Genomic DNA, 16,962 nt, shown 5'->3' on the forward strand with positions numbered 1-16,962 from the left:
ACTGAGACGGACCAAAACTGTCTGCCAAAAAGATGCACAACACAGTCACTTGCGAATTTGGGGAGAGGAAGAAGCTTCTCTGGGTTGCTCATACTGCCCGGTCAGCAGGTTGAGGCCAGTGGTGGACGGGCAGAATGCTGGTGGGGTTGAGAGGGGCTCTGTTGAGACCTCCCTTCTGGAGCAGAGGCCTCCCTGGGAAGGAGGCCCATGGTCCTGACCAGTGGGGTCCGGGTCTGAGAGGCCTCCTTGCAGAGCACAGGCCTGCAGTCCTTCCGTATCTGCCTCTTAGCGAAGAGGACTGACTGGAGGGCCCGTCTCTGGGCACTGAGGACCCGGGTGTTGAATCCCAAACTGAAAAGGGCAGCAACCTGCTCTACCTGGAAGCAGAACACATTGCAGAAGTTAACTGCCACCTGCTCTAAACATGGCGCCAGTTTGCTTTAAAACAAAGGCATATGCTGCCCAAACATCCTGCTAAACACAGAAGTGCAGTCCTAACTTGTGGTTATTGATGGTAAAGGTGGAACAGGTTAAAGTCTGAGTAACAATATCCAGGAGAAGCCTCAACTAACAATCAAAGACTCTTAGTTTGAAGTAAATTTTGATATCATCCAAAGCTTGGGATGCAAAATGGCAAGGGTCAGCAGTGAAAGCATCACTTGGAACTTGTCAGAAACTTTTAGGTCTTTCTGAACTTCTGAATCAGACTTTGCATGTTGTTTAAAATCCCCTGGTGATCCTTCTGCAAGTTCGGGAACGAGCACACGGCCGTCAATTAAAGAGGAGGACCGGCAATGGTCCGGGGAAGAGAGGACCGCTTCCAGGTACACCCACTAGCTTTAGGACGGTGGTAGCTCCAAGGTGTGTCCACCAGCCCTTCATTGCCACCAAGTCATGTGTTTGTACAGGAACGGCACAGACGGAGGAGAAAGGTTATGCTCTATGTACCTGGGGTCTAAAGTTAGCTGAAGTTTCAGAGTATCAAATGAGTTAATTACAAAACTCAAGTCACTTTATTCATTTTCTAAAAAACACAAAGATGAGAATAAAATAAATACACCCAACTCACTAGCCCTTGCAGGACAGGAAGAAGCCCTGGACAGACAGCCTGCAAGTGTCTTTTCTTACACTTCAGTCTGCATCTCCTCAGGCATTCCAGGGTCCCGTGTTTTGACCCCTCTTGCAGGGGAAAGGAAGTGGAAGCTAAAAAGTCACCTACAAGAGAGTTGCAGTGGCCTTACAGCTATTTGACGCTAGTGGCTTGTAAACTCTGATTTGCAACTCTCAGAAACTGATAGTATCAAATAAGCATTGTTAAAACCCTACCACCCCTGGCTAACCTTTACTGTCAATTCTTTGAAACTGCATCTTTAGGGCTGGTTATGTTCCTTCACTGTAGCTTCTGATTATCCTCAAGCACAAACCCTAAAATCCATACACAGTCTCTAAGTTCAAGTACATAGGTTTGCTTCAGGACAAACCCCAAAGTGATGTAGTGTTTTTTAACATGTCTGTAGTGTCTACTGGGTGTCACCCCCTGGATAGGCTAGCTGGGGGGCAGCACAGTATGGGGGCCCACATGGTCAACTTTTCTACAGCCCCACTTGCTCCCTATTCTATCTGGACACCGCCCCACAGTCAACGTTGAACTCTGAAGTCAGTGAGGACTTCAGCCTGTCTTCATTCTGAAGTTGTACTCTTACGTAACTGAATCCAGTTCTTCACCATTAATTCAACGGAGCTTCCAAAACATGTCAGGCATATTCTAAAAAGAAAGATAATCAAATCAAAATGTTAGTTTTGTGTTATGTTTAATTTCATGCTCCCAAAGGAATTAAGCTAGCTAGAAAGCCTTGAAGTGCATGTTTTACACTCCAGAATGGAACTGAGGTTTTCTCCTAATATAGCACAAAGGGACAATTTGTCTCATGAGTTCCCCACGCAAGCCTGATATTCTTGCTTTGTTCTCTCCCTAATGCTTAGTTTACTAATCAAAAATAACAGACACATTACAGACTCTTTCAGAGAGAACACCAATGTAGAATGCGGGGGGAAGGCACACCGTGATGGTTACCCGAGATGGCTGAGTCCACCACGGCTTACTTGTGATAACTGCATATGTTTGTTAATGTCTCCCAACCCCTGCAAACAGCACTGTTTTGTGCATCTAGAGCTGATTTTTAAAATTAATTTCAAATGTGAAAAAGAAAAAAAGGGTGCTCAGAGCAGAGGAATCCCATGGTAACTGACAGTGGTAAACTGAAATCCTTAATAAATACTACAAGGAAACCCAAGAGGGCTTAAAGCGGGTTCTAAGCACCACTGAGGAGGCATTTTAGCATGCACCACTGGTTTTATTCCAATTGTAAGCCCAAGTTAACTCATGTCCGGGGGAGAGACTCATTTAGGCAATTTCACAACAAGACTTTAATGTGAATTTGGCGTGTGCATACCCAGCATCCCAGCTGGTTTCTAATGAAGCATCTATTCATGGCTTAAATGTTCAGCTCTGCTGGCACAGAAAATCACACTCACTGACATACGAAAAGGCTACTAATTAGTTCTCAGTAAAAAATTACTCACAACAAAATGAAATCCATTTGCAGTAAACACTTTTCTGAACAGATAAGAAACGTGAACCTTGGTAATGGCTTGTCCCTTTTCTACCCATTTCCTGGGTCTACAAGCCGGAGGTGAATGCTCCTGGACAGAAGGCAGGACACTGACCTTAGGAAGCGTCCTGGGATGGAGCAGCAGGGTCCTGGCTTTCAGGCTCTGGAGGCGGTGCTGGCACGGCTTCTTTTTTCTGGGCTGCCAGGAACTCATGAATTGCTCGTTCTATCTGTGGTCTGAAGATGTGGTTCAGTTTGGGATCCACCACCTGGGAAATAATTCTGTCCACTCCAGCTTCCAACATCCCTGACCTTGAGAAGACAAACAGATTATTGCATTATTTAGCCTGCAAGTGTCATGGGAGAGAGCAAGAAGTATCCACCTGGTCCAAGATACAGCCCCATGAGAGAGTGCTTTCAAAGGACGGTGCACACAGGGTTCAAGCCATGATGTCTTTAGAGGGCAAGTCATTATTCCTAATTCACAATCTCAGTCACTCCCAATGCAACCTTGTACAAAAGAACCAAACAAAACTCTACCAACGACAAACAGTAACAGTATGGTTGAAAGAATCGACGCCATGGGTAGATTTGAAAACCTCAATCTAGCAAAGCCAGCATGCCTCCCACTTGACTCCACTTCCTTCAGTATCTATTCTTCTACACGTCAAAGCAAAAGTGGGCCCCAGCAGCAACCTGGCTGCTAAGTCGCTTCAGTCATCTCCGACTCTGTGTGACCGCATAGACGGCAGCCCATCAGGCTCCCCCGTCCCTGGGATTCTCCAGGCAAGAACACTGGAGTGGGCTGCCATTTCTTTCTCCAATACATGAAAGTGAAAAGTGAAAGTGAAGTCGCTCAGTCATGTCCGACTCTTAGCGACCCCATGGACTGCAGCCTACCAGGCTCCTCCGCCCATGGGACTTTCCAGGCAAGAGTACTGGAGTGGGGTGCCATTGCCTTCTCCGAGCAACCTGGCTACCAAGCCCTAAATCTTATACAGCACAAACCAGTCAGGGCTGGGAATGCTTACAGCATCATCAGCAATTCAAAGGCCTTCAAGCTGTGCTACGTACAAGGTAACGTGGAAGCAAACAAGTGAACAGACAAGAAATAGATTGTTTCTAAGCCTCTAAGGGGCTAAAATACAGCCCCAGTGGTTTTTGAAATAGAACAAAAATTAGTCAAAATGTTTATATTCAAACATTAGGGGTGGGTAGCAAGGAAGATTATGGTCATAGGAAACAATCACATTTGAAGAGTTTGGAACCTAGTCCGTGCAGGGTCAAACTGAATTGTTCTCCTCAAAGGATTAAAATATTCAAACACCATTCACAAGTGTGGTAGACAGGTTTTACTTACTTTCCTTTAGACTGGAGTTCTTAGGCCATTCAAGGTTTTGCTTGGGTAAAAATAGGTCCTGAGGTAATGGGGCAAATGGTGTGTCAGAGCACAGCCCAGGAGACGACTGAGCACACACACAGCGATGAGTGAGATGAGAAACAGGCCCTGAGCTGGTTAGGCTGAGCAGTCAATAAAGTGCTCCCTAAACCCAGTGGTGACAGACAGCTTATCAACAGGAAGCTTAGATGTAAATGGACCGCCATTAGAGTACAGGGGCACCTGCGAACAGACCCCAGTAGACAGTGTGTGCCCACGGACCATTGAGGTCAGCAGCAGCCTGTGGGTCAGCGGGGAAGCAAAGCCACCTCACCTTAGTCCAAGCCAAGGACTTGATATCAACCTCCATCACCCTGCTTCCTGGGTCAGGTTCCCAGGTGTCTTTCCAGTTCAGATCAGTCGCTCAGTCGTGTCTGACTCTTTGCGACCCCATGAATCGCAGCACGCCAGGCCTCCCTGTCCATCACCAACTCCCAGAGTTCACTCAAACTCATGTCCATTGAGTTGGTGATGCCATCCAGCCATCTCATCCTCTGTCATCCCCTTCTCCTCCTGCCCCCAATCCCTCCCAGCATCAGGGTCTTTTCAAATGAGTCAGCTCTTTGCATGAGGTGGCCAAAGTATTGGAGTTTCAGCTTCAGCATCAGTCCTTCCAATGAACACCCAGGACTGATCTCCTTTAGGATGGACTGGTTGGATCTCCTTGCAGTCCAAGGGACTCTCAAGAGTCTTCTCCAACACCACAGTTCAAAAGCATCAATTCTTTGGCGCTCAGCCTTCTTCACAGTCCAACTCTCACATCCATACATGACCACTGGAAAAACCAGAGCCTTGACTACACGAACCTTTGTTGGCAAAGTAATGTCTCTGCTTTTGAATATGCTATCTAGGTTGGTCATAACTTTCCCTCCAAGGAGTAAGCGTCTTTTAATTTCATGGCTGCAATCACTATCTGCAGTGATTTTGGAGCCCAGAAAAATAAAGTCTGACACTGATTCCACTGTTTCCCCATCTATTTCCCATGAAGTGATGGGACAGATGTCTTTACGGGAGGTGAAAATCTGACCACTGAAAACAAACCAAGAGTACAGCTCCCTTTCCTGGAGATTTTAAAAGTGCCAGGTGGAAGTAAGAAGTATTGTCAGGTGCCTAAAACAGAAGATGGAACAAACAACTATCATATGGGTTCCTCCAGGCTGGAGACTAGGATACGGCGTCTGGGCCTGAGCAGCGGAGCGGGGCTGGTCAGCCAGTGCTGAGGGCTGCAGTGTCGCACTGGCAGGGTTAAGGAGTGAATCCTCACTGTAAAACGTCATCAGAATTTGCCTCAAATTCAAAATGTTAGCAGGAATCACAGACAAATGTCTCAGTATGACATCCAAATTCATGTTTTCAGGTTAAATACATTCTAGATCAAACTGAAAAGCAGGGAATAATTACATAGATGGTAAAACTATGGAAAAAAAAAAGGCAAGGAAATAAGGACCATCCAAGTGAGGAGTATGGTCAACTTCTGAGAGGAGGACGGGTACCAGGAGAGGTGGGAGGCAGGGCTGGGTTGGGTAGGGCGTGGGGTTTGCAGGGTGCTGGTAATATTCTATTTCTCAACCTGGGTGGGACTACAGGGATGTTCTAATTATTTGTTATACTGCATTTCTGTTGTAAGCACTTTTCTGTGTTACATTTCACATGAAGGGTATATGAAGAGAAGTGCCACATGCATACCTCAAGGATGATATCAACACACATTAGAAATTAAGAGTAATGCTGACAGTCTTCATGCCATTATTGGCACCTTTTCAAATATTTAAATTATTTTGTGCTTTATTTTCTTAATATGGTTGCCAATCTTTTAGAAGGTAGGGTTAAAAAAGTTTCATCTGATTTGTTACTTAAGCTGTCAAATAGTTTTTTTTTAAGGACTAGCAATAAGTCATATGCAGAGTACGTCATGAGAAATGCTGGGCTAGATGAAGCACAAGCTGGAATCAAGATTGCTGGGAGAAATATCACTAACTTCAGATATATAGGTGACACTACACTTACAGCAGAAAGTGAAGAAGAACTAAAGAGCCTCTTGATGAAAGTGAAAGAGGAGAGTGAAAAAGTTGGCTTAAAGCTCAGCATTCAGAAAACAAAGATCATGGCATCTGGTTCCATCACTTCATGGCAAATGGATGGGGAAACAATGGAAACAGTGAAAAACTTTATTTTGGGGGGCTCCAAAATCACTGCAGATGGTGACTGCAGCCATGAAATTAAAAGACACTTACTCCTTGGAAGAAAAGTTATGACTAACCTAGACAGTGTATTAAAAAGCAGAGACATTACTTTGCCAACAAAGGTCCATCTAGTCAAGGCTATGGTTTTTCCAGTAGTCATGTATAGATGTGAGAGTTGGACTATAAAGAAAGCTGAGGGCCGAAGAATTGATGTTTTTGAACTGTGGTGTTGGAGAAGACTCTTGAGAGTCCCTTGGACTGCAAGGAGATTCAACCAGTCCATCCTAAAGGAAATCAGTCCTGAATATTCATTGGAAGGACTGATGCTGAAGCAAAAACTTCAATACTTTGGCCACCTGATGTGAATAACTGAATCATTTGAAAAGAATCTGATGCTGGGAAAGACTGAAGGCGGGAGGAGAAGGGGATGACAGAGGATGAGATGGCTGGATGGCATCACCGACTCAATGGACATGAGTTTGAGTAAACTCTGTGAGTTGATATGGACAGGGAGGCCTGGCATGCTGCAGTCCATGGGGTTGCAAAGAGCTGGACACGACTGAGCGACTGAACTGAGACTGAGCAATAACTCATATAAGGACCAGTGCCAGATGTGAAACAACTGTTCTGTGCGTAGCAGCCACTGTCCCCTTCTCTTTGAAGGACTCCTGTGCCAGTCTGCTCACCAGAGGAACAAGGCCATGGGGTAATGAATCCAGAATGACAAGGTACTGGGCATCTTCTGGAATCATGCTTCTTCCCTAACTTTGAGAGCTTTTATAAATTTTACATTTAGAAAGATTCAGATTTCATCAGCCATATTTGAAGTGCCAGCATGTTAATAAACATTCTTTTCTACTTTACAAAACTTTCTATTTTGAAATTATATATTCATAGAAAGTTGCAAAGAAATACATAGGGAGGTCCATGCTCTCTTTACCCAGATACCTCTAAAGCTTGTACTGTGCACAACTGCAGTACAATATTGAAGCCAGGAACATAAGAGGGAAGGTTCTGTAACCATATGTGGTGATGGATGTTAACTAGTTATTGTGGTGATCATTTCAAAATATACATGAATTGAATGCTTGAAACTAATTACAACTGAAACCAATAAGCTGTATGTCAACAATACCTCCGAAAAGGCAGGGGGTGGGCAAAACCCCCCAGAAAACCAGCATGGGTACTCGACCTCATTTACATCCCAGTTATAGCTGCATTTGTGTGTCTGCATACGCGGCTCTGTGCAATTTTATCGTAAGAAACCTCATGAACCACAATTACTCACTTGTATCCCACCCTCTTTCAGCTACCCTTTCCTAGCCACACTCACATCCCTCCAACCCTAAGCCCTAGCAATCACTCATCTATTTTCCATCTCTATAATTACATGTCAGTTCACAAATGTTATGGAAGTGGAATCATGCACCATGTATCTTTTTGATACTGTTTTTTTTCACTTACCACAATTCCCCACCATTTCTCTTTTTAAAGAGGAAAGCATCACAAGCTTTTAGATATTCCAGGAGAGTGAGAGGATCAAGAAAACCTGAACATAAGCACTGGTATTAAGAAGAAAAAAGAAAAAGCTTATCTTAGGACACCAGATTTCACGAGCCACCTCCACTTTTGTGCCCAGTGACACGCAGAAGTCACTTGGATGTGCAATCAATAGCACCTCATTAACTGAGGTCCAGTTTGCTATTATGAAAAATACACTTTAATAAAACCTCATGCCTTCTTGAACACTACCACTGCACTTTAGAGGGGTCATGTGGATTCAGAAAGTCTGTGTAACTCACACCGGCTTGTGAGAAGATCCAGCTGCTCTTGCCCAAGGCTCACTGATATATCGGTATGAGCTTCAGTGTATGTTCATGCTACACTGAAAACTTCAAAGACCCTGAAATATGTCTTACAATTTGGAATACCTTTCCTGGTAGAGACGTGCACAGGAGGCCTCTGTAGGTGTCAAGAATTTTAACTGAGTTCTTTGCTTACTTGAACTTAACTGGGGGGTGGGGGTGGGGGTCTGCTGCAACTTGTATGTCATATTTGCTAGAAGGTACCATGCACTTGGGGCTTCCCAGGTGGCTCAGTGGTAAAGAATTTGCCTGCCAATGCAAGAGCCACAGGAGACACAAGTTCAACCCCTGGGTTGGGAAGACCTCCCAGAGGAGGAAATGGCAACCTACTCCAGTATTCCTGCTAGGATAATCCCGTGGACAGAGGAGCTTGGTGGGCTGCAGACCATGCACTTGACCAAACAGGGCCTTTCACTGGCCTTTGGAGTCACACTTGTGGTTACTGCCTTTTCACTTTCAATTCTGCTTACTTACTGAACCACACTCTGCCTCAGACCATTTCGCAGCTGGTTTTTGTTCATCGTGGGATTCCATTCCTGCTTGTCCAGATGTGTTGACACAAAATTATCCACTTTTTGCCTCAGGTTTTGGTAAGCTGGCTAAAATATTAAAAAAAAAAGGGGGGGGTCAAGGTCAGAAGTTACACACATCAAACTTTTATAAATTTGCCATTCAGATCACAGATTTTCATAGGAATACAGAATTTCAAGTCCTTAATTACACTCCTAGCATGTCTATGAAGGCCACCATACAGCACAGCAGAGCGTGGACTAATGACCAACACGTGTGCCCACTTTAGGGCATGCATGTGTGAGTGCTAAGCTACTTCTGCTGCTGCTGCTGCTAAGTCGCTTCAGTCGTGTCTGACTCTGTGCGACCCCATAGACGGCAGCCCACCAGGCTCCCCCGTCCCTGGGATTCTCCAGGCAAGAACACTGGAGTGGGTTGCCATTTCCTTCTCCAGTGCACGAAAGTGAAAAGTGAAAGTGAAATCGCTCAGTCGTGTCCGACTCTTAGCGACCCCATGGACTGCAGCCCACCAGGCTCCTCTGTCCATGGGATTTGCCAGGCAAGAGTACTGGAGTGGGGTGCCATTGCCTTCTCCTAAGCCACTTCAGTTGTGTCCAACTCTTTGCAACCCTGTGGAGTGCAGCCCGCCAGGCTCTTCTGTCCATGGGATTCTCCGGGCAAGAATAGTGGAGTGGGTTGCCATGCCCTCCTCCAGGGGATCTTCCAGACCCAGGGATCAAACCCATGTCTCTTATGTCTCCTGCATTGGCAGGCAGGTTCTTTACCACTAGCACCACCTGGCAGGTAGGTCTGAGGCCAGAGGCTCTACTGCGCCGATTACTTTTCAGATAACTCTATGAAGGTGGTCCTATTAGCTCTCTTCTGCATTCATGTTCAAGGATTTAGGTTTAGAAAAAGTAAACAACTTGCCTACAAGGCTAAAATGTGGCAAAGTCAAGGTCAGACCCAGGCCATTTCCAAAACAAAGGAACTGAGTTCTAGCCCGGCTCTACTGCTTACTAGCTCTCTGACTTTCAACAAGGCAACCAACCTGAGTCTCAGTTATTTCCATCTGTAAAACAAATACTGCCCCACTTACCTCATAGGGTATTCTCAGCAACAAGCAAAGCCTCTGTGTAAAATGAAGCCACCCAGCCCTCACAAACACAGACTGAAGTCAAAGTCTATGGAACACTGGGAGAGGCTGACAGGAAGCAAAACTTAAGTCCCCAGAGGAGCCTGACTGGCAGCACTGCTCTCTTAAAGCCAACTAGTATGAGGAGAACAAAATCAGAAAGGAACTGGATGAACACAAGGGATGCATGTGAACACAATGTGCATTCTGAGCCTCCAAGACCTTCTGTTACCATCAGCTGCTGTTGTCCAAACCAGGTGTAACAGTGTGCATCGCCGTTTCACACTTCACCCCTCTCTCCTCCCACTGTGGCCAGGGACCACTTCCCTGCCCCTTGAGGTTGCATTTAGCAGTGTGATTTTATTTGGCCAATGAAGCGTCTGGTAGCTCAGCTGGTAAAGAATCTGCCTGCAACGCAGGAGACCCTGGTTTGATTCCTGGGTTGGGAAGACCCCCTGGAGAAGGGAAAGGCTACCTACTCCAGTATTCTGGCCTGGAAAATTCCATGGACTGTATAGTTGGACACGGCTGAGTGACTTTCACTTTGATAATACTGTGTCGCTGACAAGAAGTCCTAACGTGGTTGTGGCATCTGGCATGGCTCTGGTGCTCTGGTGACCTCCTATGAGGGTCTATTCTTTGCAACCTCTGTCCCTTGGGCCTGGGATGCAGGAAAACTACACATGCAGAGATCTTCTCCCAACCACAGCTTGGATCTAAGCCCAGGTTGCCTATAGCTGAGCCACCAAGTCTATCCAGATCAGCTGAACTTTAGCTGACTTGCAGTCCCATCAGCATGCAAACAAATGCTTATTATAAGCCACTGAGATCTGGTTTACTATGCAGTGTTACTCTGGCAAAAGTCTGTTAACAGTCAGGTATTTGACACTGACAAAGGAATCAAGAGGCCTCAATTCTGTGAGTGGGCTCTTCCCAAAGGCCATGACTCACAAACAAAGACTCTCCACCAAACCTGAAAAGAGAAAGGCAGGGAGATGGATGAGGACTAAAATTCAAAGATACCCATGTACTATCCACCTAGCAAGCCCTTCTTCCTGGTAATTACCTTCCCTTCTTCACAAGGATAGGGCAGTGGGTGCTACATTCTCCTGGCCACAGGGGTGGCTGCCTGACCCAGGTTTAGACAATGTAGGTATTTCCTGGGTTTGTTTTTTTTTTTTTCCTTTAACTGGAAACATTTTGAGAGGAAGCAGCTGTAAGATGTAACCAAAAGTACTAGTAACCAAATGGATGACTCTGCTCTGCAGTGACATAGGGTTAGATAGCCCTGGTGGAGAATTCTTGGTTCCAAATGCATCCCTACCCTTCTGGCAGTTTTTTAAATTCTATCCTTCCTTGGATTCCCACGAGTCAATAGATTCTCCCCCTTTGCTCACAGGAGTTAGAGTTAGATTTGTCACTTGTAACCATCAATCCTGATACTGTATCTTTTACTATTCAAAATAATTCACCCAGTTTTAGGTAGGACTGGTTACTGAAAAGGACAAAAGACAGCTAATGTCACCAACCAAACTCTAACCTTAACAGACCCTGACAACATAGAAAAATCCCTTCAGTTCATGAAGTGAAAGATCTACAGTGCCTGTCACTAACGTTTTATTATACTACCACTTTCTCTTAACCTATCATTCTATTTATTTATATTTTGGATGCATTGCAAAGTAAATTACAAACATCAGCAGTACACATTCCCTTCCATACATCTGCAGTCTGGGGTGGAACCTAACAATATGCAAATCTAACAAGTTCTTAGCTGATGCTGATGATCCCAGGACCACACTATGAGAAACCTGGGACTAAAGCAACAAAGGATGTGCCTGGAGACACACTACCTCAAGACTAAAGCAACCTGGTGACAACCAGAAAGAACATCTAAGGGGGTGTTAAGTGGTGAAGGCTCCGCTTCCCTCTACCCCAACAGATTCTCAATACTGACTAAAACAAATGTATACTACATTGGTTAGGCCACGTAAAACCTAATGAGACATAAGAAACATAGTGGAGAACTTGCGATGGGAAGCTGAGAGTACCCAGGACTGGAAAACGTGAAAGTTCTGTCAATACGTATGTTAAAAAAGAAAAATTAAGTATCCCATCTCAAGGAGAGAACTGCTCCGTGAGTTTTTTAATATTGGAGAATAACAGTATACGCTACTTACTATACATATTATCTGGTCTACACTTCAGTTTTCTACGCCAGAATATACACTTTGAGGACAGGATAGTGACATGCTTGACTCTGTGTCCAGAAACCTCACCAATAAATGTTTAATGGATAACCTATCTTTAAGGCCTAGTTCTAAGCTCACAATCTTCCTGTGAGGTAGGCAAAAGATTTCCATGTTGGGCTCAGAGAGGAGAAATCACTTCCCTAGAGGAGCCCATTCAGTAAGAGAGCCTCCTATGTCTACAACCACAGTCTTGTGAGAGAAACTTCTGAAAAGGGAGTAAAAAAAGATTTCGGCGACCACTCTTTGTCTGACACTTAACACCGGTGACTTCACTGAACCCAAATGAATCTGGGCAAGGTCAAGTGAAACAGTATTAGTCGGTTGACCTATGGCATTAGGATCTAACGGAGAATCTTTCAACCAATGATGGAATACAAAATACGGGTGCTGCTTCTACGAAAACGTACCTTAATTCACTGCATACTCAAGCCTGCAAATCACTGAGCTGGAGAAAAGGAAGAAAGGCTGATGTTTGTGCATTCAAACCATTCCTGCTTACTTACCCGGTTTTCTCCAGTGTTGTTAACATACTGAGATTTGTTACTGTTGTGCTTAAAGGAGTCTCATCTTGGGAAATACAGGGTCGAGGTTGTAAAACCCGTACTGGGTCCCCAAGTTCAGAGATGCTGTTGGGCTAAGCAGCACAGAGCAAGGATGGGGCGGGAAGCCGAACGCACGTGGACATCCCTCAGAAAGCTTCCTATACTGCCCCAAGCGGTCTCCTCGCTGCTGAGATTTGAAAAGTACCTTTTGTTTTTCTCTAGGATTTGGAAATGCGAAGCTGCAGCCATAGCAGCCTCACGCCCACCCGCCCCCCGTGAGCCCAAGCCGCCTCTGCTGACCTTGGTGTCCACGTCGGCCAGGCAGTCCCGGCGGAAGCTGTCAAACAGACCCCGGCTCTTGAGCTGCTCCACGATGAGCGCGATGAGCTGCGGGTCGCCCGGGGGCAGTGACGCCGGGTTGATGGGGCCGCCGCTCCCGCCGGCCCCGCCGCCGCCCGCCGCTGCCCCAGCCGAGGCCGGGCCCGCGCCGCCGCCGCCCACCGCGCCGGTGCCCCCGCCGCCCCCGCCGTCAGCCATGGCTACGCGCCGGGCCCGCCAAGGGGCCCGAGTAAGGCTTCCTCTCAGGAACAGAGGGCCCAGGTCGTGGAGAGGCGGCGGAGGGGCCCGAAAAGGAGAAGGCGGCGGCGGCGGGGACGTAGGAGGAAGGGGCGGCGGCGGCGTCGACAGCGGCCGCAGCAGTCTTTCAGGTAGCAGAGCTGCTGCCGGAGGCGGCGGAAACCACCCGCCGCGTCCCGGACGCTCTCCGGATGACGTCACCGCTGACCTTTGCATTGTGGGGCGGGAGGTCTTCCGGCAGGCAGCTCCCTCTCTCTTATAGGCAGAGATCTGGCGGACGGAAACTACATCTACCGGCAGGCTCCGGGCTCGCGTCTCCAGTTTGTGGGACAGGATGGGACTTGTAGGCGTAGGCCCTAGTGATTGCTGCAGCATGGGCTGGCCTTCCTCGCCCTCACCCGGTACTGCCCCCTCGCTCTAAATCTGCGCATTCCCAGAGTACCTGATTTTAAGAATCGTCTGCTAGGCTGATTGAATGCATAGGTTAACAGGTTTGTCCCTTAGAGATTCTGATTCAGTATTTCTAGGTCGTGGCCTGGGAATCCGTGATTTTTACATGTATTCCCACGCCCTTCTTGAGCAACAAATATGATCTGGGAAATGTGGGAAGCAGTGGACTAGTCACATTTTTTAAATTCAAAAATTGTGGGTTTTATTTCCCCTTCTGATTTTAGTAGAAATACATACTTATTTTAGAAAATTGAAAAATAACATAAAATTGTGCTGTAAAAAAGTTCCCTGATTTTGTGTGTGTGTGTATTTCCTTCCGGATAGTTTTTTTTGTTTTTTTTTTTGACTTGCTTGGTCAGTTCTGTGTGACTCTTTGCAACACCCATGGACTGTGGCTTGTCAGACTCCTCTCTCCATGGAATTTTCCAGGCAAGAATACTGGAGTGGGTTGCTATTTCCTTCTCCAGGGGATCTTCCCCACTCAGGGAACAGAACTCTAATTTCCCGTGTCCCCTGCTTTGGCAGGTGGATTCTTTACTACTGAGCCACCTGGGAAGCCTATAATAATAATAAGTGAATGTTGAGTAATTGGAATATTACAGGCATGATACCAAGTACTTTATATACACTACTTCATAATCTAAAAAGCAGTTATTATCGCTATTTTGCAGATCCAAAAATGGAGGCACAGAGTTTGTTACCCTGATCACCTAGCTAAAGGTGCAAGAGGAGGGGTTGAAGTCAGGTCTCCTGAATCCAAATCTTGGCGATGTTTAAGCTAAGGTGTACTACATTTTGTGAGCTAGCTGATATCAAAGGTAAGGCTTTTTTTCTTATTTTTTTTTGTAGCTACAATTCATCATTGGAACTGCCACCACTATCCTCTCTTCCTTTCAGCTTTTGCCTGTTACTGACTGAACTCTTGCCCATAACCTAGGCATTGTTATTTCCTCATCTTCCATAAGCAGTGGAGGATATGTAAATAATAAATTCTTCAGTATCCTTGGCTCCTAAGAAAAGAAATAATAGAGATCTCTCTATTATGGATGCTCTCCACTCCAACATTTCCCATGTAAAAGCATTTAGCCCTTAAAATGAATACTGGGGTGTTATAGTTTATACTCAGCCTTTAACTCAAGTTCACTCTTCCTCAAAGGTTAAGTTAACAACCAACATTATCTCTTAATACTTCAGCCATCCTGGGGATTTCATAATGACTATTTCTCCTAATTGTTCCCACACTTATCACCCACTTTTAGCCCCAGGAGAGGCCTGGGTTCAGGCTGCCTGGGCCCCCAAGTTCATTCTTCTCTAAACTCTCTGATCACTTTGGCCAGCCTCTTCTCCATTTTGACAGGCACATCTTACTCTCTTTCCTCAGGGTAAACTTTTCTGACCTTCTGACCTAATTGGTTTTATCTCACTTTTATAGACTCTCAAAGCCTCTTTCTTGTAACAATTATTATAATTGAAAGTGAATAATTTATAGGTAAATTGGCCACCTGTTCCCACGGCTAAAGTTTTAGAGCCAGGACCGCAGCTTGCTGTTCATCACCATGTTTCCAGCCCATAGCTCAATACCTAGCTGAAACTACATTTTGGTCCATTTCCTATAATCATGGGGTAAAGTCAGAGAGACAGTCTGTGTTGGGGGTGGGTGGAGGAGGGTGTCATTTGTAGCCACCACTTGCAGAAAAAGCAGGGGATGATGGATTAATCCATCATGACCAAACGGATAAGTGATCCTGGAGACTGACAGCAAATGGTTTAATCGTTTGTCAGTCTCATGAGGACCTTGTATCATATCCTAGTTGCTAGAATTCTGAACTGTGAAAACAGGTTGAATCTTATAGCTGTGACCTTGTGTCTGGAATCGCTATAAATGGGTTGTGGTGGGGTCAAGGGAATGAAGAGAAAGTAATCAAGACTTGTGCAGTTGCTAAGTCCTATTTGACTCTGTGACCTCATGGACTGCAGCACACCAGACTTCCCCGTCCTTCACTATCTCCCGGAATTTGCTCAAATTCATGTCCATTGAGTCGGTGATGCCATCCAATCATCTCATCCTCTGTCACTCCCTTCTCCTGGTTTATTACTCATCCAGAGTTGCAGTAAGTTTCCACTACACCCAAAATACAAAGACATGTAATATACAATGACTGTCACCAGGGAGCGCCATTGCTGTATTAATAATCCAGGATCTTTAGAAATTTCTACGCAGATATTGTTTTAATTTTGGCCCAGGTAGTGATCTCATTTTCAGATATCCTTTAGGAAAAAATAATCATTGCTTCTCATTGTTACAATTGGTCTGTAGCACATTGCCTGAGCCCTGTGAATTGTACATACTAAGGACTGGAATATTTTATGTCAACGACTACAAGGCTAAACCTGGATGTCCAAAAGAGAGAGGGCAGAAACTGGAAATGAGATCCATAATTTGCCAAGGGAGATATGAAAAAGCAGCCAGGCATGAGGGCTTCTGCATCAGATGACACTGGATTGGAATCCTGGCTGCATCGCTTTGGGGTGGTGTGACTGGGAAAGTCGCGTCATGTCTCAGAGCCTTAGTTCCTCAGGGCTCTGGTGAGGATGAAGCTTCAGTTTGACATTCTAGTTAGCGTAATTCCTGGTCCCCAGCCAATGTTGATAATATAATACAGTCACAAGTTTACGTTTGGGTGGGGAAGTTATTTAATTAACCAGTGTCTCCTCTACTAACTTCTAAATTACATGAAGGAAGGGTTTGTCTGTTTTATCATTGTGTCCTTAGCACCTAAATAGTGCCTGTACGTATAGGCTCTTGGTAAATATGGATGAATGAAAAAAAATAATGAGTAAATGGGAAATTTGCTCTTCTAAGTATATAATGTAATGTAATGTTAGTCGCTCAGTTGTGTCTGGCTCTTTGTGGCCCATGGACTGTATTCCTCCAGGCTCCTTTATCCATGGAATTCTCCAGGCAAAAATACTGGAGTGGGTTGCCATTCCCTTTTCCAGGAGATCTTCCCAACCCAGGGATTGAACCCTGGTCTCCTGCATTGTAGGAGGATTCTTAACCATCTTCTAAGTATCAGTTCAGTTCAGTTGCTCAGTCGTGTCCGACTCTTTGCAACCCCATGGACTGCAGCACACCAAACTTCCATGTCCATTACCAACTCCCGGAGCTTGCTTAAACTCATGTCCATTGAGTCGGTGATGCCATCCAACCATCTCATCCTGTCGTCCCCTTCTCCTCCCACCTTCAATCTTTCCCAGCATCAGAGTCTTTTCAGATGTGTCAGTTCTTTGCATCAGGTGGCCAAAGTGTTGGAGTTTCAGCTTCAACAGCAGTCCTTCCAATGAATATTCAGGACTGATTTCCTTTAGGATTGACTGGTTTGATCTCCTTGCAGGCCA

General features: G+C 45.6%; 1 protein-coding gene and 1 long non-coding RNA gene across 4 annotated transcripts in view; one reads left to right on the forward strand and one right to left on the reverse strand.

Moving 5' to 3' along the window:
* Positions 1-990: 990 nt before the first annotated feature.
* On the reverse strand, positions 991-13,289 carry BOD1 (biorientation of chromosomes in cell division 1). Its single transcript, XM_027520075.1, has 4 exons — positions 12,838-13,289; positions 8,573-8,697; positions 2,728-2,924; positions 991-1,765 (listed from the first exon to the last, which is right to left on the reverse strand). The coding sequence occupies exons 1-3, from the start codon at positions 13,072-13,074 to the stop codon at positions 2,729-2,731; spliced, it is 558 nt and encodes a 185-aa protein (XP_027375876.1). The 5' UTR covers positions 13,075-13,289; the 3' UTR covers positions 991-1,765; position 2,728.
* Positions 13,290-13,498: 209 nt separating this feature from the next.
* Positions 13,499-16,962, forward strand: part of LOC113878911 — a 69,153-nt gene continuing 65,689 nt past the window's right edge. For all 3 annotated transcript variants that reach the window (XR_003507160.1, XR_003507161.1, XR_003507159.1), the window contains exons 1-2: positions 13,499-13,604; positions 14,235-14,381. This is a non-coding gene — a long non-coding RNA (uncharacterized LOC113878911). The remainder of the gene's footprint in view (positions 13,605-14,234; positions 14,382-16,962) is intronic.

The sequence above is a fragment of the Bos indicus x Bos taurus genome, chromosome 20, assembly GCF_003369695.1.
Source record: "Bos indicus x Bos taurus breed Angus x Brahman F1 hybrid chromosome 20, Bos_hybrid_MaternalHap_v2.0, whole genome shotgun sequence".
NCBI lineage: Eukaryota > Metazoa > Chordata > Mammalia > Artiodactyla > Bovidae > Bos > Bos indicus x Bos taurus.